The sequence below is a fragment of the Rhinatrema bivittatum genome, chromosome 3, assembly GCF_901001135.1.
Source record: "Rhinatrema bivittatum chromosome 3, aRhiBiv1.1, whole genome shotgun sequence".
Taxonomy (NCBI): Eukaryota; Metazoa; Chordata; class Amphibia; order Gymnophiona; family Rhinatrematidae; genus Rhinatrema; species Rhinatrema bivittatum.
Genome location: NC_042617.1, coordinates 365,407,190 through 365,432,465, shown reverse-complemented (window position 1 = coordinate 365,432,465; position 25,276 = coordinate 365,407,190). Strand labels below are relative to the sequence as shown.

At 43.8% G+C, this 25,276-nt stretch overlaps 1 protein-coding gene across 8 annotated transcripts in view; it reads right to left on the bottom strand.

Moving 5' to 3' along the window:
* Positions 1-21,748: 21,748 nt before the first annotated feature.
* The window catches only part of SYNCRIP (synaptotagmin binding cytoplasmic RNA interacting protein), a 192,312-nt gene continuing 188,784 nt past the window's right edge, over positions 21,749-25,276 (bottom strand). For 4 of the 8 annotated variants that reach the window (XM_029595477.1, XM_029595479.1, XM_029595481.1 and 1 more), the window contains exon 12: positions 21,749-23,581. In XM_029595477.1, the coding sequence (XP_029451337.1) occupies positions 23,556-23,581 (26 nt within the window). In that variant the 3' untranslated portion in view covers positions 21,749-23,555. Of the gene's footprint in view, positions 23,585-25,276 lie in introns of all 8 variants that reach the window. The other 4 variants (XM_029595476.1, XM_029595478.1, XM_029595483.1 and 1 more) reach the window with 1 other exon arrangement.

The window sequence follows — 25,276 nt, the reverse complement described above, 5'->3', positions numbered from 1 at the left end:
AATGTAAGCTCTTTTCATGAAAAAATTAATCAGCAATTAAAATTCAAGATTCATATAGTTCACCTCCTCCTCGAATACAAGTTACTTTATAACTAACGTTAAACTCAAAGTGTTTGGTCTGATAAATCTATATTTGCTCTTCTCTTTCATGGTTGCCTTATAGTCTTCTATGTGAAAAAACTGCAAAAGCAGCTATGGAAACAAAGAACCTCAAGTACATAGTCTGTAATAACCCTGATTGGTGGGGGGAAATGAGGACATTTTTATACAGTGCCTTGTAAAATTTTTCACAACTTGTACATTTTTCACATTCCTTGGTCTAAAAAATGCAAATCAAAATGCACTAGCTTGTTTTACTGATCTACACAGCAATCTATACTTTCATCATTAACAATTATTGAAATATTCCAAAAGTAATCTACTAGATAAATGAAGCTTGACCGACGTGCCGCAAATGCGCAGTAGAGAGCAACTCTACCGCGCATGCGCGGGCAGCACGTCGGTCAGAGCTTGTCTGTAACAAAAATGGCGCGGAGAGGAGCAGTAGCAGTAGCGGCGGGCGCGAGGGAGGGAGGGACCTCTGGTGCGGCGAGGAGCAGTAGCGGCGGCGGCACGAGCGAGGGAGGGAGGGACCTTTGGCGCGGCGAGGAGCAGTAGTGGCGGCGTGCGCGAGGGAGGGACCTCCCCCGGAGATCTTCCGTCTGCGCCATCCAAAGGGGTTGTGAATGAACTGGGAGGGGAGGGGATTGAGAGAGGGGGAGTGACTGAGGGGAGGAAGGAGAGAGTGACTGAGGGGGGAGGGGGAAGAGTGGAGGGAGGGAAGAGGGGGAGAATGAGGGGTGGGAGGGGAGAATGAGGGGTAAGGAAATGGACCGAAAAAAATGTTAATGTAGCCCGTTGTTACGGGCTTAACGGCTAGTTAAGAATAAATAACACCCCTTGACTCAATACTTGGTGGAAGCCTCTTTTGCAGCAACAGCAGCCATGGTGAAATTAGTTACCACCTGACAATTTCCTTTCTTTGCGTTCATCTGAGACCAGTCCAGACAGGCAGACAGAGAATAACAGGTTCACTGATGTCACACCTTATATGCATCCATATTGACCTCAGTTTGCCTGTATTATCTGTAACAAGTTAGTGCTGGACAAACTATTATAAATCTGAAAATTTATCAAACCAAAGGGCTTCCAAAGACCATAATAAAAACTGGAGATAGTAGAATTGCTTACCTGTAACAGGTGTTCTCACAGGACAGCAGGATGTAGTCCTCACATGTGGGTGACATCACTGGATAGAGCCCTGTTACGGAAAGCAAAACTGCTTACCTTGTAATAGGTGTTATCCCAGGACAGCAGGATGTAGTCCTCACATATGGGTGACATCATTGATGGAGCCCTGTGCGGGAAAACTCTGTCAATGTTTCTAGAAACTTTTGACTGGCCCTGTGAGGCCACTGAGCATGCCCAGCATGCCATGACATTCTCTGCCACAGGGGTCTCTCTTCAGTCTCGTATGTAGCAATAAGCTTTAGCAAAAATAAAATAATAAAACGTATCGGACCCAACTCCGAGGGGTGGCGGGTGGGTTTCGTGAGGACTACATCCTGCTGTCCTGGGATAACACCTATTACAAGGTAAGCAATTTTGCTTTATCCCAGGACAAGCAAGATGCTAGTCCTCACATATGGGTGATTAGCAAGCTAGAGGCTGAGTCATTTTGTAGTGAAGCAACAGTGAAGTATTGTTGTTGAAAATGAGGCAGCCGAAGATCACAGCAGTTTGGATGTAGAAGGAGTTGGGATTAAACTGGAAACAAGTTATTTAAGACAGATTGTCCATAGGCTGAATCTTGTTGTCCTTCTTTGTCCAAACAGGAATGAGCTGCAAAGGTGAGAAGAGAACTCCATGTTGCTGCTTTACATATGTCAAGAACTGGCACTGAACGATAGTGTGCTACTGAAGTTGACAATGCTCTTACTGAATGCGCCTTTACTTGCCCTTGGAGAGGAAGGCCTGCTTTTTCATAGCAGAACTGTATGCAATCTGCTAGCCAGTTGGATAGTGTGTGTTTACTCACTGCTTTTCCCGGTTTGTTTGCATCATAAGATACAAAGAGTTGAGTGGATTTCCTGTGGACTGCAGTGCGGTCTAAGTAAAATGCTAGCACACGCTTGCAGTCCAAGGTATGTAAAGCTCATTCTCCTCGGTGAGAATGAGGTCTTGGAAAGAAAGTGGGTAAAACTATGGATTGGTTCAAGTGGAATTCCGTAACTACCTTGGGTAGGAATTTTGGATGCGTACGAAGAACCACTCTGTCATGTAGGAATTTTGTATAGGGTGAGTATATGACCAGTGCTTGTAGCTCACTAACCCTTCTAGCCGATGTAATGGCTATGAGGAAGATCGTCTTCCATGTGAGAAATTTAAGATCACAGGAATTCATGGGTTCAAAAGGAGAACGCACGAGTCTTGTTAAGACCAAATTCAGGTCCCATTCTGCAACTGGTGGTCGAATTGGTGGTTTGAGGTGAATTAAACCTCTCATAAATCTACTGACAAAGGGATGTATGGATATTGGTGCATCTCCCATCTTGTTATGGTAAGCTGAGATTGCACTTAAATGTACTCTAACAGATGAAGTCTGTAGACCAGAGTCTGAAAGATGACATAAGTAGTCACGTAGAGAAGTTGTGGGGCAGGAGAAAGGAGAGAAGTTGTGGGGCAGGAGAAAGGATCAATGTTATTTTGTCTGCACCACAAAATGTCTCCATTTTGAAGAATAATTCTTTCGTGTTGAAGGTTTACGTGAAGCTATAAGCACTCGAGATACACTGGTTGAAAGATTGAGTGGTTGTAAAATCAAGCTTTCAACATCCATGCTGTCAGGGATAGGGATTGAAGGTTGGGATGGCGCAACCGACCCTGATCCTGAGTTATGAGAGTGGGAGCTACACCCAGGCGAATTGGATCCCTGATCGAGAGGTCTAGAAGTGTGGGAAACCATACTTGTCGAGGCCAATACAGGGCTATGAGGATCATGGACCCTTTGTCCTGTTGTCGTTTCACTAGAGTTTTGGTTATGAGCAGTATTGGAGGATACGCGTATAGAAGGCCTGAGTTCCAAGGGCGAGCAAAGGCGTCCTTGGCTACTTGGTGATTCTGTCTGTGCAGAGCGCAGAAGTTGTCCACTTTGTGATTCAGATGTGACGCAAAGAGGTCTATTTGTAGGTTGTCCCCAACGTTGAAATATCCTGGTCGCTATTAAGGGATCCAGGGACCATTTGTGTGGTTGGAACTGGCGACTGAGTCGATCTGTCACTACGTTGTGAATGCCTGCCAGGTAAGTTGCTCGGAGAAACATGGAATGTGTCAGAGCCCAGTCCCAAATCTGAGCGGCTTCTTGACAAAGGAGATACGAGCCCGTACCTCCCTGTTTGTTGATGTACCACATAGCTACTGTGTTGTCCGTTTGGATCAGAATAGTCTTGTGTGAAAGCAGTCCTTGAACGCAAGCAGAGCATAACGTATAGCTCGAAGTTCCAGGGAATTGATTTGAAATGTTGCTTCGAGTTTCGTCCAGGTACCTTGGGTTTGGAGATTGTCTATGTGAGCTCCCCAACTCAAGGTGGATGCATCTGTAGTTAAAAGTTATCTGTGGGACTGTTGCTGGAAGGGAAGGTCCTTGTGCAAATTGTCCTTGTTCACCCACCAAAGTAGAGATGAACGGAGCTGGTGGGTTACTTGAAGTGGAGAGTACAGTGGTTGAATGGCTTGGATCCATTGTGATCTTAAAGTCCATTGGGTTACCCGCATGGCTAACCGAGCCATAGGAGTGACATGCACTGTGGAGGCCATGTGGCCTAATAAGGTTAGAAACTGATGAGCTGTTGCTTGTTTCTTTGAACGAATCGAGTTTGCCAGAAGAGAAAGTGTCTCCGCTCGATCCTCGGGTAGAAAGGACTTTGAGAGGATGGTATTCAATTCTGCTTCTATGAATTGAAGCAGGTGAGATGGAATGAGATGGGACACTTGATAATTGATGAGAATGCCCATGGAGTGAAGTAGAGTAATTGTTCGACTGAGAGAAGCCAGAGCTCCTTGTTGAGATTGATTTCTGATGAGCCAGTCGTCTAAATATGGAAAGACATGGACACTTTCTTTGTGCAAGTGTGCTATTACTGCCAGACATTTGGTGAATACTCTGGGAGCAGAAGTGAGTCCGAATGGAAGTACTTTTTCCTGGAAATGCTGGATGACCCACCATGAAGCGCAGGTACTTGCGATGAGGGGGGAATATTGGAATGTGAGCATAAGCATCTTGAAGATCCAGAGAACAAAGCCAATCTCCTGTCTGAAGAAGTGGAAGCATGGTGCCTAGAGAGACCAACCTGAACTTTTCTTTCTTCAGAAATTTGTTGAGATTTCTGAGGTCTAGGATAGAACGTAGACCTCCGGTTTTCTTTGGAATGAGGAAATAACGGGAATAGAATCCTCTGCCCTGCTGAGTCCAGGGCACGAGCTCTACTGCTCTGGCTCTCAGAAGGGTGGATAATTCTACTTGCAGTTGAATTATGTGATTTTCGCTTAGAGAAAAAGGTCCCGGAGGAGAATCTTTTGGAATTGAGAGGAAATTGAGTTGGTAACCTCGAGATACTATTGCAAGTACCCATTGGTCTGTTATTTGCACCCAATGGTTGTAAAAGGACCTCCTACCGGAAGCTGTGGATGAGGATTGGAGAGATGGCTTCGGACTCTGGGAAAAATCTCAAAAGCCAATAGCCGGTCCCGTCTGTGGCGGAGGTTGAGGCCTAGCTGCCCTAGGTTGTCTGGGCTGAGGTCTTTGTTGCGGCCTAGAAGATCTGCTCCTAGATGTTGGAGGGTAATATCGCCTCTGTCGGTAGAAGGGTCTTCTGGGTTCTTTCCTCTGAGGCCTACGAGATGACTGTGTGGCCAGATCCTGTGGAATTAAGGAAAGTTGTCGCAGGGTTTCTGTATGCTCTTTCAATTGAGCAACTGTATCTTGTACCTTGGAACCAAAAAGGTTATCACCAAGACATGGGAGGCCAACCAATTTTTCTTGGACTTCAGGCCTGAGGTCCTAGGCTTTAAGCCAAGCCCAACGTCTTACACTTATACCCGATGCAGCCACTCTGGATGCTGTTTCAAAGCCATCATAGGCAGCACGGACCTCGTGCTTGCCCGCCTCCAGCCCTTTGTGGATAATCGCCTGGGCTGCTTCTTGATGTTGTTGTGGCAATGATGGTATAAACTCCTGCATCTGTTTCCACAGATTTCTTTGGTATTGAGTCATGTATAATTGGTACGAAGATATTTTAGAATTTAACATGGCTCCTTGATAAACCTTCCTTTCCAGGGAATCCAAGAATCTGTGATCTTTTCCCAGGGGAGTTGAGGAATGTGGTCTTATCCTCTTCGATTTCTTTTGTGCAGATTCCACCACCACTGATTGGTGTGGAGCTGTGACTTTTGGTAGCCAGGAGCAGACTGCACCAAATACGTTGTGTCCATTCTTTTATTTACAGCAGGCACTGAGCATGGATGCTCCCAAAGCCGATGATGTAGGTCCAGAAGGACATCATGGACTAGTATGGCTACTACTTGCTTTGGAGGGTCTACAAATTGGAGAACCTCCAATGTTTGTTGCCTTGAATCATCTTCTGTCACCAAGGTGAAAGGTATGGTGTCAGCCATTTCCTGGATGAAATTGGTAAATGACAAATCCTCCAGTGGAGATTTCTTCCTTGGGTCTGGAGGTGAAGGATCAGACATGAAATCTTCAGATGAGATGTCTGTTTGTCCATCATCCCAAGTATCGTATGGATCTTCTCTAGGTGGAGATAGTGGAAAAGGTCTAGGTGGACGAGGAAGCCCTGAAGGACCTGGTTGCGGGTCATCGAAGGGAATGCCTTCAGGCTGTTCTTCCCAAGGCTTGGGAGGAAGAGCACCAACTACCTCATCAAATCTCTTCATTAAGAGCTGATAGTGTGTCAGCTCTGGATGTCTTGGGTCTTCAGGTTAAGCTTGGCATTGAAGGTATCGGGGCCGGAATCGAAGATGGCGGTGTCATCAATGGTCGTACCGGTGTCACCTTGGCTGGTATTGGTGTAGGCCCAGACATCGACGGAATCGTCGGCATCAATGTAGTCACCGGCTTTGGTGCAGTCACCAGCACCGGTAAGGGAACCGGCGTCAGTGAAGGCACCGGCATCTGCTCCTTAAGGGCCTGGAGCACCGCTTGCCGGATAAAATCCGACAATTCCTGCGGAACAGCTGGTGCAGGCAGAGCAGCTGAACGCAGTGGCGGTGGAGGCGTCAATACCCCTTCCACAGAGCCCTGTGGAGGTTCGACTATAGGTACTTCTTTGGAAGGTGAAGGCCCCGGCATCGAGGGTAGTGGTGTTTCCTGTAGTTTAAGCTGCTTAGCGGTCGGTTCCTCTGGGGAGAGAAGCGCCGCTGGAATCTATGTATGCCGATGTCTGTGACTGTGTTTCGGTCGGTGTTCGACTATGGACCTTGTCAATGCCGTTGATGTCGATGGATGATCTCCGGATCCCTCCGGACGACGTTTTTTCAATATTATTCTTTTTGAAACTCCGGCCGGAGACAATTTTGTTGATGTTGAGGGAGAAGGCAGAAGCTGTAGGCGAAAAAGATGTTCCGTCTTCTCTTGGCGAAGTTTCCTTCCTTTGGGAGTCATCTCTGCACATTTAGGGCAGGTTGAGACATCATGTTGTCCCCCAAACAAAGGACACACTCGAGGTGTGGGTCTGTAATGGACATTGTCAGATTACATATGGGACATTTTTTAAATCTGGTAGCCATTTTCTATCGACAGCTGTCGATGAAATGAGGGAAAAAATTATGAGAAAAAAGTTTTTATTCAGGGAGTAAAAACGAGACTATGATTACTCACCAGTCGGTGGAAATCTGAGAGAGATCCCTTGTGGGAGAAAAAGAATGAGAAAATAAGTGACTTTTCAATCAGCAAACACTGTGAGAAAACTCACAAGGCTCCTTGCTCCGCGATGCTTACAGCAGCGCGGAAAAACGAAGACTGAAGAGAGACCCCTGTGGCAGAGAATATCATGGCATGCTGGGCATGCTCAGTGGCCTCACAGGGCCAGTCAAAAGTTTCTAGAAACTTTGACAGAAAGATTTCCCGCACAGGGCTCCATCAATGATGTCACCCATATGTGAAGACTAGCATCCTGCTTGTCCTGAGATAAAACTTTTCTGTCAAAGTTTCTAGAAGCTTTGACTGACACTGGCACACTGAGTATGCCCAGCATGCTATGATCCCTTCATCTACAGGGGTCTCCTTTCAGTCTCGTATGTAGCAAAAGTTCGAACGAAAAATAGAATAAAATAAGAAACGTAAATGAACCCAACTCTGAGGGGTGGCGGGTGGGTTTCGTGAGGACTAACATCCTGCTGTCCTGTGAGAACACCTGTTACAGGTAAGCAACTCTGCTTTCTCACAGGACAAGCAGGATGGTAGTCCTCACATGTGGGTGATTAGCGAGCTACAGGCTGACATATTATAACAGACCGACTCATATTATAACAGACCAATAGCAGACAACTCGTGCAGAGGCACAATAATTGGGATGCTATTGGCAATGATGAGGCAGCCTGACATGACAGCAGGTAGTTGTAGCAGGAGTTGGGGATTATGGTGGAAGAAAGCTTTTCAAGACAGGTGACCGAAGGCAGAGTCTTGACAGACTTCCATATCTAAACAGTAGGAGGCTGTGAATATGTGAAGAGAGTTACAAGTCACAGCCTAGGAAACGTCAGCGACTGGTACTGAATGATAGTGTGGTACCAATGTTGTCATGTCAGTTAGAGAATGTGCCTTCAATCGCCTCTGGAGAGGAAGGCCTGCTCTTCATAGCAGAATTCGATACAGACTGTTAGTTGGGGAGAATTTGTGTGACCACTGGAACTCACAGCTTGCCTTTGACAGAGAAGGGTGTGTTTTCTATGGAGTGCAGTGCAGTCTAGATAGAAAGCAAGTGCACTCTCACAGTCCAAGGTGTGGAAACACTTCTCGCCCTGGTAAGAGAGAGAGGCCTTGGAAAAAAATGGGCAGAGTATATTCTGAGTAAGGCGAGAGGCTTCGACTACCTTAAGAAGAATATTAGGGTGAGTAAGTAGGACCAGTCGGTCATGGAGGAACCTAGTGTCAGGTGAATGTGCAACAAGGGTTTGCAAGTCATTGACCCTTTTAGTAGAAGTGATGGCTACGAGGGAAAGAATTTCCTATGTTGGAATTTTAAAGTTACAGGAATACAAAGGCCCAAACAGAGAATGTATGAGCCTTGTAAGCACTATATGTAGGCCCCATTGTGTACCCCGTGATCGTAGAGGAGGCTTAATTTGTAGGGAATCCATGATAAGCAGACTCAAAAGGGGTTGAGCCGTAATCGGGTATCCCCTATTCCCAGGTGGTACGGTAAAATGGAACAGAGGTGTACCCATGCAGAGGATGTCTGGGAACCAGAATCCGAAGGGTATGCTAGATAGCCTAAGACAGCGCTTCTCAACTGGTGTGTCGCCAAACACCGGCAGATGTGTCGCGTGCTCCCGGTCTCTCCCGCTGCTCTTCCTTCCCTGCTGCCGTTACTGCCGGCCTAACAGCACGTTCAAGCCCAATAGGAATGGCAGCGTTGATAGAAGAAGCTGTGGCACCCACTGCTGGCCTTTTCTTCTTCCCGCGCCTGCCCTGGAACTGGAAGTGATACGCAGTGTGCAGGAAGGAGAAAGAGCTGTGCCACGAGGAAAAGTAGCGGTGGCAGCAGTATCGGCCCCCGAGTAGTAGCATGGGCCGGAGCAATCGAAGTAGCTGGCAATCGGCAAAGGAGACAGCAGTATAAGCCTCCCGCGGCCGATGGGATTTTTCTTTCTTGGCCTGCAGGTGCTGAAGGAGGCTGCTGCAGCTACCATTTGTGCTCGGGGGGGGGGGGGGGGGGGGAAGCCTGTGTGAGAGAGAAAGCCTGTGTAAGAGAGAAAGCCTGTGTAAGAGAGAAAGCCTGTGTGAGAGAATGTGTGTGATTGAGAGCATGTGTGTGATTGAGAGAAACTGGTCAGAGAGGTGATGTGTGTATATGTGAGAGACAATAAAAGTGACTGGTCAGGGAGATGACTGGAGTGTGTGTGTGAGAGAGTGAGAGATTGGTCAGGGAGGAGACTTGTGTGTGTGTGTGAGAGAGAGAGAGAAAAAGCATGGAAGTGAGAATTCTGGGTATGTGAGAAAGCATGGGAGTAAGAAGTCTGGTGGTGTGAGGGTGTGTGTGAAAGAAAGCATGGGACTGAGAAGCCTGTATATGTGAGAGACAGCATGGGAGTGGGAAGCCTGTGTGTGCATGCATGAGAGAGAGACTGGTTGGTAAGGTGACTGTGTGTAACAGTGAGACACTGCGGTGTGTGTATGTGAAAGAAAATGATTAAGGGATTAAGAAGCCTGTGCATGTGGAGGGAGCGAGTATGGGATTGAGAGAGAGACTGGTGCTTGTGTGTGTAGGAGAGAGAAAGTGATTATGGGAATGAGAAACCTGTGCATGTGGAGAGAGTGAGCATGGGAGTGAGAAACCTGTGTGTGTGTGAGATACAGTATGGGAGTGAGAAGCCCTTATATGTAAGATAGAACACAGGAGTGGGAAGCCTGTGTGTGTGTATGGCATGAGAGAAACTGTTCAGGAAAGTGACTGGTGTGTGTGTGTCAAAGATTGGTTGGGAGATGATTGGTGTGTGAGACACAGAAACTGGTCATGGGGGTGTGACTGGTATGGTGTGGGTGTGTGTGTGTGCACGTGTGTAAGAGACAGAGAGACTGGTCATGAGCCCTAAGGAAGAGGACAATGAGTATATGAGTATAGAGCCATCCATTGCTCTTACCATGTGACAGGGGCCAACCAATGGCACCGTTAGCCCCTGTGACATAGTAAGGGCAAAGGCTATTGGCGCCATTTTGAATACTGGCAGCCGACGGCCCGCGTGCAGATCACTCCCGCACCCCCGCTGGACCACCAGGGACTTTTGGCAAGTCTTGGGGGGGGGGGGGTTGTAGTTAATTAACTTTAAAGGGTTGGGATGGGGATTTTTTTTTCTATATTTGCTCCATAAAACGCACAGACATTTTCCCCCACTTTGGGGGGAAAAAAGTGCGTCTTATGGAGCGAAAAATACGGGAACCCACTTACTGCGGTAAGGGAAGCATGGTGGTGAGAGACACCATTTTACCTGTCTCTTCTGAAAAAAGTTGTTGATATTTCTGAGATTCAGGATGGGCAGAGAGCATCTGCTTTCTGTTGAAAGAAGGAATAGTGGGATTAAACTTCCCCTATACCTCCCGCCTTATAGTGTCTGGGGGACTGTATCCCGAGCACTGGTACTAAGTGGGATGGCCGTTCTGATCTCTGGCAAGGTTGAGAGACCAGGAGGCTGAACTGGCGGAGCTGATGTAATCTGGATATCAGCTGGTCTCATATGCGGGAGCGTGAGCGGTAAAAGTCTTACCCGCAGCTCTGTCTGCTGTGCAAGAAAATGTTGAGAGCTGTCACCAGGTCTCGAGGTTGGCTTGCAATTGAGGCAATGACTGCTGGATCTTGTGCCTAGCAGATCAGCTAAAGTATCTGGGACTTCGGTCGTAATTAGGAACTAGAAGCCAGAACATTATCAAGTACGGAGTCCCGTTGTTAGCAACGGGAGGACATCTCAATGCAATCTCATATTATTTGTCAAGAGGTTCTCTTGCTATTGTGTCAAACATAGCTGGCAATAGCAATATGTGATAGCAATACAGTTCTTGTAGGAGAATACGACCTAGAACCTTCTGAAACCATGTGGCCCGATTTTAGGGACCAGGTCTCGATGGGATTGTTGCTAAAGCTGGATTAGAGTACTTACCGTCCCTTTGTGGATCGCAGAAGGATGAGTCAGTGAATATCGATAGCTCGGCTCCGGTGTTAGTGGATTTCGGGAGGCATCGAGGACAGCCTGAGGGATGTAAACGTCCATCTCGACTCTGTAAGCTGGTATGGTTGCGCAGCTAGAGGAGTCAGGCTAAGCGTTACTGGTGCTTCCACATTATTTTGTGGTGGCACAGTACCCAGCACCGATGTCGGTAGGGAACGCCTCGGCACCTCTGATACAGAGGAGCACAGGACTCGTGTAGCCGGGCCTGCTTCGCAACTGGGTCAATGGACATTGATGCTGGCGCGGTATAAATGCCGGCACAGAATGTGGAATCCACGTCGGTGCTGGCTGTATCCCTCGGCGCTTGGCATGGTCATTCTCCAGCACCGAGTAAGAGGATTGGTACGGTGCTCGGCCCGGTCATTCTCCAGCACCGAGTAAGAGAATGTGTATGGTGGTCGGCCCAGTCATTCCCCAGCGCCGAGAAAGATGCCCTCGCTATGTCGGATGGCAATTTGGAGACAGACTGTCACCGTGCCAGCACTCCTCTTGGTATTATTTGTTGCCCAATCAGTACATGGTGCTCTAGTTTAGAATACAGAGTATGGGGCATTTATTTTTTAGTCGAGGGTGTTGATTAGGTGCTTCGGTAGTAGGGATGGTATCGATGGCGGTACTGATAGCGGCATCAATGCATTAGCTACGGTATCGATGGCATGGGTGAATCACCGATAACATCGGAGGGATCGATAGAATCGATCAACCTCGATGAAATGGGTGGCCACCGATGGCAGCATCAACAGAATCGATGGCGGCATAGACAACGACATCGATGGCAGCGATGGAATCAAAGAAAGCATCGATGGAATCGACGAAGGAAACGATGGCATTGGTAAGAATGACAATGACATCGACTTTGGCATCAACATGGGCATTGATGGCATCGATGCCGGCATGGATGGTATGAATGAGGGCATCGAATGAATCGATAGAGGCCCCGATGGGATCGATGAGTATTATTCTAGAAACTTCTAGAAACTTTGATAGAAAAGTTTTCCGTGATAAGGCTCCATCCAGTGATGTCACCCACATGCGAGGACTACCATCCTGCTTGTCCTGTGAGAAGGAGCAATAACAAACAACTAGATTTAGCTGAGCAGATAGGTGCTCTACTTAAATTATATAATTCTTTCTTCACTGTATCCTCCAATTGAAAGACACAAAATATGTCAGTAATAGGCGGATCCTGGACTGGACTGACTGGACTCAAGGAAAGAAAATTATCAGGTAAGAACTAATTTCACAATATTCATCATCCAGTCAGATGAATGGAATATACAAGTTACTCCTGATTAGGATGGGACCTGCCACTCTCAAACCGTGAGGAAAACAGTGTCCCTTCCCTACCACTCGTATCCAAGCAATAATGCTTAGAAAAAGAATGTAAGGAAGACCATGCTGCTATCTTACAAATCTCCAACGGAGAAATCAAAATGCAGCTCCACCCATGAGGCTGCCTGAGCTCTTGTGAAAAGAGCTTACCAGTTTTGAGTTCAATCATCATGGACATATACACAGGCAATAATCCATCACACCACTGAAGCTTTAGAGATTGCTTCGCCTTTCCGAAACCCATGCTACAGAACAGATGATCAGACTTCCTAAAAGAATTCATCAAGAGAACACTTTTCACATTCCAGACTATGAAGGGACTTGTACTCTGCTTAATCCTTACCCTTTGTAAAAGCAGGCAAACAGCCTGACTTGTTTCAAATGAAAAGTAGCTACCCATACAAATCCTGACCAAATCCTTAGTAACTGTCAAAAACAATTTCCCTTTAAGAAAAAGCCTGAAATTCAGACACCCTTCATGCAGAACATATAGCTACAAAAAAGGCAATCACAAATGTGAGTAGCTTCGCCAGAATCTCCTTAAGTGGCTCCAACCTCAAACTTGCCAAGAACATAACACCAAATTGAGATCCCAAAAAGGCACCAGCAACTGAACCAGTAGCCTAACGTGCTTAATTCTCCTAAAAAATGGGACACATCCAGATGAGAGTTAGGCAAGGCTTACCAAAAACATGATCTCTGTAGCACAAAAGAACAGTTACCTGCCTTCAAGGAAGTGAAGGCCAGCCCTTCGTGAAAAAAACTCCAGAACTAGCTACATTGCCGCCTTGTTTGGATACAATAGCCTACTGGCACACCACTGTTTAACAACTCTCCAAATATGAACATACGCCAAGGAGTTATTAGACTTTCCGACTATCAAAAGAGTACTCATTACCAGAGATTCCCCTGCCTCCCACCCACCCCCCCCCCCCTTTTTTTTTTTTTTTTTTTTAAATTACATGCACTCTCAAGGGCCAGGCAGTAAGACAAAAATCAAGCCAAACCCTCATACAGAATCAGCCCTTGCAAGAGTAGGACTGTTTGAGGTAGAAACCTCTATGGTGTCTCTTGTACTAACCGCACAAGATCTGCATGTCGACACATTTTCCAGTCCAAGCGACCCGAATTACCAGGCCTGGATGACTGAAGTCTTCAGAATCACTCTTCCTATCAATGGCCATGGAGGAAAAACAGAAAACTGCCTCTGTTTACCATCTTTAAACTAGAACTTCAAGACTGGCTGAGCCCTTCCCTCTTATTCCACTGAAAAATCAATTTACTTTGATATTTTGAAAGATTCTTAATAGGTCCATCAGAGGGACCGTCCCATTTGTCCTCTATCCAACTGAAGACTGCTTGAGAGACCACTCTCTGGGGTCGACAATATTTCAATTGAGAAAATCCATTTGAACAGATTCCATCTTCGCTATGTGAGCTCCTGAAATCTTCAAATTCTTTTCTGCACAAAAAGAGAAGAAAATCCATCTCTAGGAATACTAGGAGACTTGTGGTCCCTTCCTTGATGGTTCACACACGCCACCACCATGGCATTGTCAGACTGTCTGACCCAACAACGCAAAACAAAACAGTGCCAACTGAATTGCCCTGGTCTCAAATGACTGATGGACTACCTTGATTCCTTGACACACCACTTCCTTTGCACTATCTGTCCCAGACAATGAACTCCCAGCCCAACAGACAGACATCTGCCATTACTGACACCCAGGCTGGGATTCTGAATCCATGCCTTTTGCCAGATTTCTGCCATTCATCTACAAATGCAAATTTATCCTGAATGTCTCCAGCATCACCAAGCTCATTATATAATTCTGAGACTGAGGAATCCATTCTGAGACTGAAGAGGCTTCATATGTGCTCTCACCCAAGGCACTCTAAATCTAGAGCTGCTGCCATGGAGCCTCAAGGCTGCATATAACTCCATACTATTGGATACTAGTCTGAAAGCAAGAATTGAGTCTGATGCTGTAATTTCTGAGTCCTCTATTCTGTGAGACATACACAACCTAACCCATTCCAAACAGAGCTCCCAATTATTTTAGAGTCTACAACGCTTGAAAAATACTCTTGGCAAACGACCATCCAACTAAGTTCCTGCAGCAACTGCACTATCCTCTGCGTAGCCACTGAAAATTCCTGTGCTGACTTTGCTCTTATCAGCCAGTCATTCAGATAAGGATGTATCAAAACTCCTTCTTTGCAAAGGGCTGCTGCTGCACCACCACCACCACCATGACCTTTGAGAAGGTACATGGAGCAATAACCAAACAGAAAGGTAGGGCCTGAAACTGAAAAAGCTCTCCCAGCATTGCAAAATGCTGATGATCCCTGCAGATCGGGATGAGCAGGCAAACCTCCATAAGGTCCAGATAAGTCAGAAACTCTCCGTTCTTTGTTGTCAGAATGACCATCCTCAAGATTTCCATCCCAAAAGGATTATAAATAGAATTTGACAACATGCATCTGATACAGTATGGGATGGCTATTATTTTTTGTGGAACCACAACACAAATGGAACACCAGCCTAGGACCCATTGCTCCCTGGGAACAGGCACCACCACCTGCATGGCCTCCCACTTTTTGGCAAACATGGAGAAACCAACTATGCTGGAAGTCAGATGGAAGGACTTCAGAATATTAACTGTCTCGAATGATCTCCAAAAATGATTGATCCGACGTAATTTGGATTCACCTCCGGGAAACCTGCAAATGGCCGCCTATCTTCAGCACAAGAGGTTGGGTCCTCAAAACCCTAGTGCGTTCCACAGGAGGAACTGGACCCTGAGGATCTTACCATCTTTCTTGGTTGAACAAAAACGTCGATACCTCCCAAATGAACAAGACTTCTAGGAACTCAAGGCTCTACTTTGTTTGAACCTCCTGGTATCTGAAAACCTATTTCTGGCTGGAAGAGGATAAGAAGAGCTCTTAGAATTGTCCTCCAGAAGTCTAGGCACCTTGGAATCACCTCAAGCTTTAGTCATCTTCCCAAGGCCCCCTCAAAATAAAAGAAGCTTTAAAGGGCAACTTAGATTATACTTCAAGGTCAAATCCACTGACCAATTCTGCAGCTAGAGCAGCCTCATAGCTGCTACAATGGATGCCCCCCACTATTGCAGAAGACTGCACAATATCAAAGTAGAATTCCAGACATACTGATCCCAGTTCCAGCAGAGCAATCCTCCAATGCCTCCTTTGGCATATGCTGCACCAAACACAAGCCTGGCCTTGCCACTATACAGTTGCAAGCGACTATTTGCAGTACCATGTGAACCGCCTTGAAGGTTTGCTTAAGACAGACTGTCTGTCCCACTTGTTCTTCAATGTGGCACCTCCTTCCACTATAATCTTAGTTCTCGCTACTGAAGAGGCAAACACATCCACCCTAGGGAGGCAAAGCATTTCTCTCTTGCCAAAGGCACCAAAGGATATAATTTGGCCAATGACCAACCTCCCTTAAAATTCGCCTCTGGAGACACCATTCCAGATCAAGGACTGGAGGTGGAGGTGAGAGGGCTTAGAAGGTTTTCTAAAACTAACTGTAATCGGTCCTCCAAAGAATCTGAAGTCTCTTCCTTCACATCCTCAGCAATATATAACATAAGCAGGGATGGAGAGATTAAAGTTGCCAGTTCTTTCTTATGGAAGAGCTGCACAACATCTGTACCATCCTCCCCCTCTGGAGTAAACACCCTCTTCCAATTCACACTTGCTGCCACCCCCTGGCAAGACAACTCTTGCAGAGAATCCTTTGAACCAGAAAATTTCTCTTCCTCCACAATCTTTTCTTCATCTCCCCTAGACTTCATCTTGCTCTGCTTTCTAGTGGATTTGGAAGGAACCAGAAAAATCAAACCAGATCCCAGGCCAAACTTTGTCCCATTGAAAAGAGCCGCTGCAAGCACCAAAGGAAAAACATTCAATGAACACCAAGGTCCAAACTAAGGAGGAAGCTTCTGAATTGGAGGAGAGAGAGCTAACATGCCTCTAAAGGTTTTAGCTGTCACAGGATCTGAACCAGACCCCCTCCAATTTTCTAACTTTTGACGAGCTACGTGCACATTTTTTTTAAATTCAATTTTGCGCGTCAAGAGCCAGTATAATGCAAATATCATCAGAATTTCTTGTACGCACGTTTTGCCATATGCACAGGGTTCATGACCTTGTGCGCGCACACATACGCAGTTTAGAAGGAACAGTGCTCCCCCCTCCCCGAGCATGCCTGTTTGGACTGAAAGGGCCTAAGCTCCCCTTCAGCCCTCTACTGGCCACAGAACCTAGTTCCGCAATTTGGGCCACCGCAGTAAACCACTACCCTACAGACAAAAGAAACCTTCTGGGGCCTCTGAATCAGCTCCCTACAGTTCTCCCGTCTTTTCTGCACTCAAGGCAAACTCATAGAAAGCTCCCTGCCAGCAGGTTCCTTATACCACAGGTATCAGAGCACAGGCTTTTTCTCGTGTTCTGCCACAGCAGTCATGACCACTTTCCCCAGCACAGGCCAGGAAAAAAAAACAAACAACCCAAGACTCACCGCCATTGCTCCAGCCAGGCCACAATCCTTCCCACAACAGCAAATGCTGCTGTGGCTGTCCTTGATTCATCTGCTTAGCTCCTCCCAGCACATGTATTCTTTTTAAAAATCTTTATTCATGAACTGGCACAGCACAGGATTAAAGAGAAAAGCACTTAGCCAAAGGAGGTGGATAGACCAACTAGTTCAACCTTCCAAAGCCAAATTTTGGAAGCCCTCAGGCCCAGGACATGCTCTGCTGAGGGAGGGTTAGCTTCAGAGGCTGCCCTTAAATTTCTTCTCTCCTGTTCCTGAAGCACTGCTCAACCAAGGGAGGGAGATCTAGTCTTTAACCTTGGGAGCTGCCTACCCAAATTCCTGATCAGTCTACCAGGACTTAGTCCACATCATGGGATGCTCGCCTACCATTTGCTAAGGACAGAATACTGCCAGGCTGATGTCAGCAAGGATGTATATAAGGGATGACATTGGTGAACCTGTTATTCTCTGTCTGCTGGTCGGTGGGCATAACCTACTGTCTGGACTGGGTGATGAGGAAGAGTCGTTTAGGATAAATGTCTATCAACTTTGCAGGTAATAAAAGAGATAGATCCAAAAGTCCTTGAAAAATATTTATTAAGAACCCAATTATACAGTGTTACCCTCACAACTTTGATAGATAGTCTTCCTTTGTTTTCTGGGTCTATCAACTTTGCAGAGCATGATGGTACAGTTTTTGCCTATTCTTCTTGGCAAAAAAGCTCAAGCTCTCAAGTTGGCTGGGGATCAGCTGTTGACTGCAGTCTTCAAGTCCTGCCACAGATATTCTAATAGATTCAAGCCTGGGCTTTGACCAAATCACTCGAGAACGTTCACTTTCTTTTTCTGAGCCACACCATTGTTGCTTTTGCTTTGTGCTTATGCACACTGTCATGATGAAAAAGTGAATCTTCTCCCCAGTTCCAAGGTTATGGCAGATTGGAACAAGTTTTCCTCCAGGATCTCCCTGTACTTTGCACCATCCATCTTTGCTTTGATCTTCACAAGCTTCTATTTCAACTGCTGCACAGTATCCCCACAACATAATGCTGCCACCACCATGCTTTACTGAAGGGATGGCGTTAGCAGGGTGATGTGCTGTGTTTGTTTTATACAAGAACGCTTAGCACAGAGACCAAAAATGTTCCACTGGACCACAAAACTTTCTCCCACATGTGCACAGTGTCCCCTGAGTGTTTCTTTCCAAACACTATGCAGACCATCTTTTGCAGTAACTTCTTTCTTGCCATCCTCTCATACAGGCCATTGTGTGGACTAATCCTGAAATTGAAGAGTAAACATTTTCCTCAGTTTTAGCCAGAGACCTCTGTAGCTTTTTTAAAGTAATCTTGGGCCTCAGTGACTTTCTGCAGCAGTATCCTTAACCCATGGCTATTGACTTTGGAGAAATGGCCTAATCATAAGAACATAAGAAGCTGCCATACTGGTTCAGACCAAGAGTCCAACAAGTCCAATATCTTGTTTCCAACAATGGCCAATCCACACCACAAGCACCTGGCAAGTACCCAACATTAAACAGAATCCCAAGCTACTATTCCTTATTAATAGTTTATGAACATCTCCTCCAGGAACTTATTAAACCTTTTTTTAAACCAAGTTACACTAATTACTGTAACCACATCCTCTGGCAATGAATTCCAGAGCTTGTGCAGTGTGTGAAAAAGAATTTTCTCTGATTTGCTTTAAATGTATTGCTAGCTTCATGGAATGCCTCCTAGTCCCAGTGGTCACTGCGAAGCCAGGTGCTGGGAATCGACCACAAAGAAACAGGAAGAAAACCAAAATGGGGTTTTGAATCTACTGCGCTAAGCGGGAACCGACCGCAAAGCGGGACCCGGCGATGGAAACTGAGAAAAATACACTGTTTCCATTCAAGTGGATTCTTGAATTATTTTTGTAAACTCAAATTTTTTTAAAATACACTTTTCCGCAAGAAAACAAGAAAAAGAGCATCCACGAACCGCGAGGCAACTGCACAGTGGAAAAAGAGACTGAAGGGGGGACTCACGTGGATAGTGGCATGTTCAATGTGCTGGTCAAAGCTTCTAGAAACTTTGACAAACATTTTCCATGCTGGGCTTCATCGGATGATGTCACCCACATGTGAGGACAACCATCCTGCTTGTCCTAGAAAAATAGTCTTTTTTCACCTCACCTTTTAACCATACAAGCATTTGTTTGGACTTCTTTACACCTGTCTTAATGAGTTGAAATCACCTGGACTGTACTTCAAAGAAGGCTTTTTTTTTTTTTTTTAAATCATCCACACCTGTTGCACACACTTAACCTTTGTAGCTGCACCTTTCAGGGTTTTTTTTTTTTTTAAACTATTTTTCTCATTTTATCAAAGTTTCCCTTTTGAAAGTTAACTGATAGAGCCATGGATTTACTTACTGTCCCCTTTCCAGTCATTAATTCAGATTTGATCATGTTATGATCACTATTGGCAAGTGGCCCCACCACTGTTAACTCTCTCACCAAATATGCACTCCACTAAGAATTAGATCTAAAATTGCTCCCTTTCTCATCAGTTCCTGAACCAACTGCCCCAAAAAACTATCATTTATTCCATCCAGGAACTTTATCTCGCTAGTGTGTTCTGATGTTACATTTGCCCAGTCATTATTACTGCATTACCAATTTGGTTAACTTCCCTAATTTCTCTTAGCATTTTATCAACCTTATCATCATTTAGGTCAGGTGGATGGTAGTATACTCTTATCGCTATATGCTTCCCCGATACACAAGAGATTTCAACCCAAAAAGATGATTGTGCATTTAGTCTCTTGCAGGATCCTTATCCTATTGGACTCCATGCCATCTCGAACATAAAGTGCCACCTCCCACCAAATTGCTCCTCCCTATCATTGTGATATAATTTGTACCCTGGTATAGCACTATCCCATTAGTTATCCTCCTTCTACCACGTCTCTGAGATGCCAATTAAATCTCTCTCATCATTCACTGCTATACACTCTAACTCTCCCAATCTTACTACTTAGACCTCTGGCATTAGCATACAAACATTTCAAAGTGTGATTTTTGTTTGTATTAAAATTCTACTTTTCAGCTGACAGGGTTAAATTGGAATCTTTTAGCTCAGATGAATCTTTATTTATAGGCACATGGACTACTGCTTTTATTGGAACATCTCTGTTGGGATGCCCTAACTCCACTGTTTCATTAGTATCCTTCAAAGATACCTCTCTCTCCAAACCATGGGCTGTTGAGCGACTGTTGGCTTTCCCCTTTGTTCTAGTTTAAAAGCTGCTCTATATCCTTTTTAAAGGTTAGCGTCAGCTGCCTTGTTCCACCCTAGTTAAGGTGGAGCCCATTCCTCTAGAAAAGACCCCCATTCCCCAAAAGGTTTTCCGTTTCTTTTCAAAACTGAATTCTTCTTCCTTGCACCATCGTCTCTTCCACGCACTGAAACTCCAGAGCATTTTAGAGAATGCTACCCTGGAGGTTCTGGATTTCAGCTTTCTACCTAAGAGCCTAAATTTGGCTTTTGGAACCTTTCTCCCACATTTTCCTATGTCACTGGTGCCCACACGTATCACCCAGAACAGTGGTCTTGAAATTGGGTGGGTTGTAAATTGCTGTAAATAAATAAATGTACCACGACAATCGGCTCCTCCCCAGCACTGTCTAAAATCCTATTTAGGTGACTCGTGAGTTCCACCAACTTTGCACCAGGTAGGCATGTTTCCAGGCGATCCATCTACATTCCTAATAACTGAATCACTAACTATGACAGCCAGTCTAACCATTCCCTCCTGGGCAGTAGCCCTAGAACACACATCCTTGGTGCAAGAGGACAATACAACACCACTTTACAATGATGGATGCAACAGGTCCCCAAAGGATATTCAAACACCTCCAATCTATACCTTTCAGTAACATTGAGTTCTTTTGCCAGCTCCTTGTTCAGCATGTTTTGACCTTTGCTTCAAATTCATTTCATACAACAGAAATAGTTCAATTCCTCATCCAGGAGAATTTGAATCAGTTCAACTATTGTGATTGGACACAGGTGAGCTCTTATTTAACATATTATTGGCCTTAAAGGCATTTTTTTTTGAACCAGAGCTAATTTTGCTTTTCTATGACAAAGGGTTAAAGACATATGCAATCAAAACTTTGGTTTCTTATTCTATATTTGGAAAATTTCTAAAATTGTTGTCATGATGGAACTGTAGGGTATTTTGTACAGATCATCAAATCAAAACTCCTACTTTAATGCATTTTGATTTGTATTTTTTAGACAGCAGAATGTGAAAATGTATATCACAGTGAAATTTTTATAAGGCACTGCATCTTTAGGGTTCATCAAGATACTTTTACAACCAACTATATTTCCTGAGAATTCACATTAAACAAGAGAAAACATAGCAAGCAAATGTAAGGAGGAAACCCAATTACTTGATGGACCAATTCTTAGTTATTAATGCAAAACTCAATTTCACAACTTCAGCCACAGGAAGCTGTGCTCCAAATCTGGTTAACAGAGACTACATTCTCTCTTTTATGCATACCTGTACAGAACTGCATATATCTTGTAAATGCTATATAAATGTGTATCAAACCATTCAATGGTGAAAGTGAATACTGAACCATAACGACAGATATGCTTCATCAGCATATATGTACAATGAAACAGTAAAATAAACATTACCATCACCAAAAATTAACTATACCAGGAATGTAATTGGCAAAAAAAAAAAATGATCCTAAATGAACCAACAATCACATTTAAACATACTTGTAGTCAATTCTTTTTAGTTAAATTTTAGATCCCACTACCCCAGTAACTGACATACAACATACTAAAATGGTTTATTGAGATAAAACAATAAAATAAAAAGAAATCAAATTCTTGTGAAACATACAGTCTATTGGCAACCACTATTCTAAGTTATGCAAGTACAAATAAACATACTGAAGTGTGTGTGATTCTATAGTTTTAAACCCAACAATCTCTGCACTAAACACACATTTATATTAATGACACATAAAAAAAAATAAAAACTTTATTACAAAAATAAGTTACACTTGCCTCCAGCTTACAGTATAAAACAATTTTATTTGCAGGAATGCAAAATGATTGTTTGTCATGAGCATTTTGAACATATGACAATATTTCTGGTTAAAATGTATTTACTGGGGAAACTAGTGTGTATAAAACCTGTTATTAGGCATACTACATCTGAATTTCTTGTTGGTGCCTATCAGGGATGTAGTTTAACTGCAGTATCCCTTTGGGAAGGAGAGAAGGCAAGGTTTTTTTTTTTGTTTGTTTTTAATCTTTCTTGTTTTTCTTTGGGGGAGGGGGGGGGGGGGGGTCAGAGGATGTTTCACAACACTCACTGTTATCAAGGTGCTTTAGAAAATTAAAAATATACCACAAATGATTGTACCCTATTCTACAGGTAATGATTTGCATGAGAGAAATGGAAAGCTGATCCACGTCTTTACAGTGATCAGCAATAAGAAATGCACTAATGAAAATATTACATAAAATGAAATACCTTTTACCTAAAAAGCTAAACTACAGCCATATGCTATTTTCTGTGATTTATGAAAAAACTTCAAATATCCAAATGTCAGGCTCCACTGTACAAGTGTCAGTTTTAGTCTGACCTTTATAAAAGGGACACTGCAGTATTTAGTACAAGTTGCTGATGCACTTTTTTTGAACATCTGATGTCTTACAAAAGTAACATCTTGCTAAACTATTATACATCCAAATAACTACAATATCTGAAGAAGCAAGGCTGCTTTTTCAGCCACAAAATACGACAAAAGCAAGGCCTGTTATAGTAGCCCATGAGGAAATCTTGCAAGCCTTTGAAACTAAAGGCAACTAAGAATGTTGCATTTGGTATATTTTGAGATATCCTCATGGCGTGTTAAAACAAGCCATGCTTTTATCTACAAAGATTTTCTATGTACAGTACAGACAGGGTATAGTTCATTCCTCTGCTACTGAGGTAGTTAACCAACCCTTTAAAAAGGTTCTGAAAAGAACCACTATCTGGAATGCCTGACTAACCAGCTCTGATGATTACACCTGAAACTGCTGTATCTGAACACAATTCAAGTGATCTATAAAGATATAGACAATCATGATTAACCTTCATGAGCAGAAACTAGAGAGAAGAGTACCAGTGATGGTATTTCTCCACATTACTCCAACATTTTCAATGTTTAAAAAAAAAAATAAAATCAAGAGAACATCTCAGAATACCACTATTGGAACCCCACTGTTTAAAAAAAAAACACTGGGGAAAAAAAATCTACTTAGAGCAGATTTTTGTTTAAAGAGAATAACTTGATTATATCATGCTAGAATTTATAAAGGATTTTCTCAAATGCGCTGGGAAAATAGGGAAGCTTTATGTTTAACAACTTGTACTGCACAGAAAACTGTTAAAGAAATTCATATCCAAGTCCATATAGTTAGCTCAAATGTCCCATATTTGAATCCATGATCTTCGCAGGAAGGTCTTCTGCTATAGAATATGCTCCTATACAGCTGAGATACTTTAAAGTTGCTTGATTTCCTTACCATTACTCCACCGCAAGCTTCTGGTGTAATCCCACATAGCAAGTCAGTCTTCATTGTAACAGGTCAGGACCGGCCTCGACCCCTTTTCCCTGCTAGCCAGGTAACAAAAGGAATCAGTTAGATGAACACCGAAAAACTTATTAGTAAACTTTTAAAAACTTTGTTTCTATAAAAATAAAAGTTAACAAAATTAATATTTGCTGTTTGATTGCCACTAAACCATATTTTGTTTCTTTTTTTTGAGGGGGGGTTATTTTAATGTTTGTAAAAATGTTTGTTTTTTCACTTTTGTTCACAAACTGATTTTATTTTAAACAAAGTTATAGAAAAAAATGTTTAGAACTGCAGCAGGTGATTTTGTGCATGCAGCAGTCAAAAGGAACTTTTATAAATTTTCTGTACTAGGATCATTTTGTAAGACAGAGGGAAAATCTTTAAAATGCTGCAACTCTGTATCACACTGCACCACTGTGTTTGGTTTTTTGGGGGGGTTTTTGGAAAACATCAAATTATTCATGAACTTGAGTTGTATACTGTAAATAGTTATTTTTTTATACAAATGTGACATATCTAAAATATTGTAAAGCTCACGTTCTTTTAGGGAAATGCATGTGTGTATTTTAACTATGGCCAGAAAAGTCACCACAAGCATACAGAATAAAACTTCAAGTGATACAAAGCTCAACTACTTTTTAAAACTTAAGTTCTTAATTTTAGACAAAGCCATTAAAACATTTTCCTGGTATCAAAATTCAATAGAATGTTTACTGTTTGTGGCTAAAATCAAAAGGCCTTTACTCTATCCTCATCCTCCTTGACGTATCCACAGATTTTGATATTGTTGACCACTACCTGCTCCTTGGTACTCTGTCCTCAATTGAATATAGGAATTCCGTCCTGTCTTGGATCTCTCTTACCTATCCCCTCTGGTAGATCCTTCTCTACTGACATCCCACTATCAAATGGTATGCCTCAGGGCAATCATCACTTCTCTCTGTATACTTATTGTTGGTGGTCTGATCTCCTCCCATGGCTTTCAGTACCATTTTTATGCTGTTAACTCTCAGATTTATCTTCTCTCTACTCCAGAAATATCAAGAATCCAGTCCCAAATCTCAGCCTATTTGACATTGCTGCCTGAATGTTCCATCGCCTCCTTAAGCTCAACATGGCAAGACAGAACGCCCATCTTTTCCCCCAAACCCACTTCTCTTCCCCTTGTGATCATCTTCAAATCCTCTCTCATTTCTATATATCCAAACTACTGCATATGTTTCTTTCTCTACATCACCACCAAAATCAGCCCCTTCCTTTTTAAACACACTACCATAACCCTGATCTGCTCTCTCACTTTCCACAGACTACTGCAACCTGCTTCTCACAGGTCTCCCAGTGAACCATCTCTCTCCACTACAATCCATCTAAAATTCAGCTGCGTCATTTATCTTTCACCAATGTTGCTACACTCACAAAACCCTTCTTCCCAAGACACTACATTTACTCCTTTATCCATTTCCACACACAATTCAAGTTCCTCTTACTCACCTACAAGAGCCTTCACTCTTTGGCTCCTCTCTACCTCATCTCTCCCTACCTCCCCTCATGAATGCTGCTCATCAGGCAAGCACTTTATCTATACCCTTCTCCACCAGCACAAATTCCTCATCCTGTGCTTTCCACCTTGCTGTACCATATGCTTGGAAGAGACTTCCTGAATTGGTGCCTCATAGTTCCACTCTGGCCTTATTTACATCAAGTCTAAAAAACACAGCTTACTGAGGTTG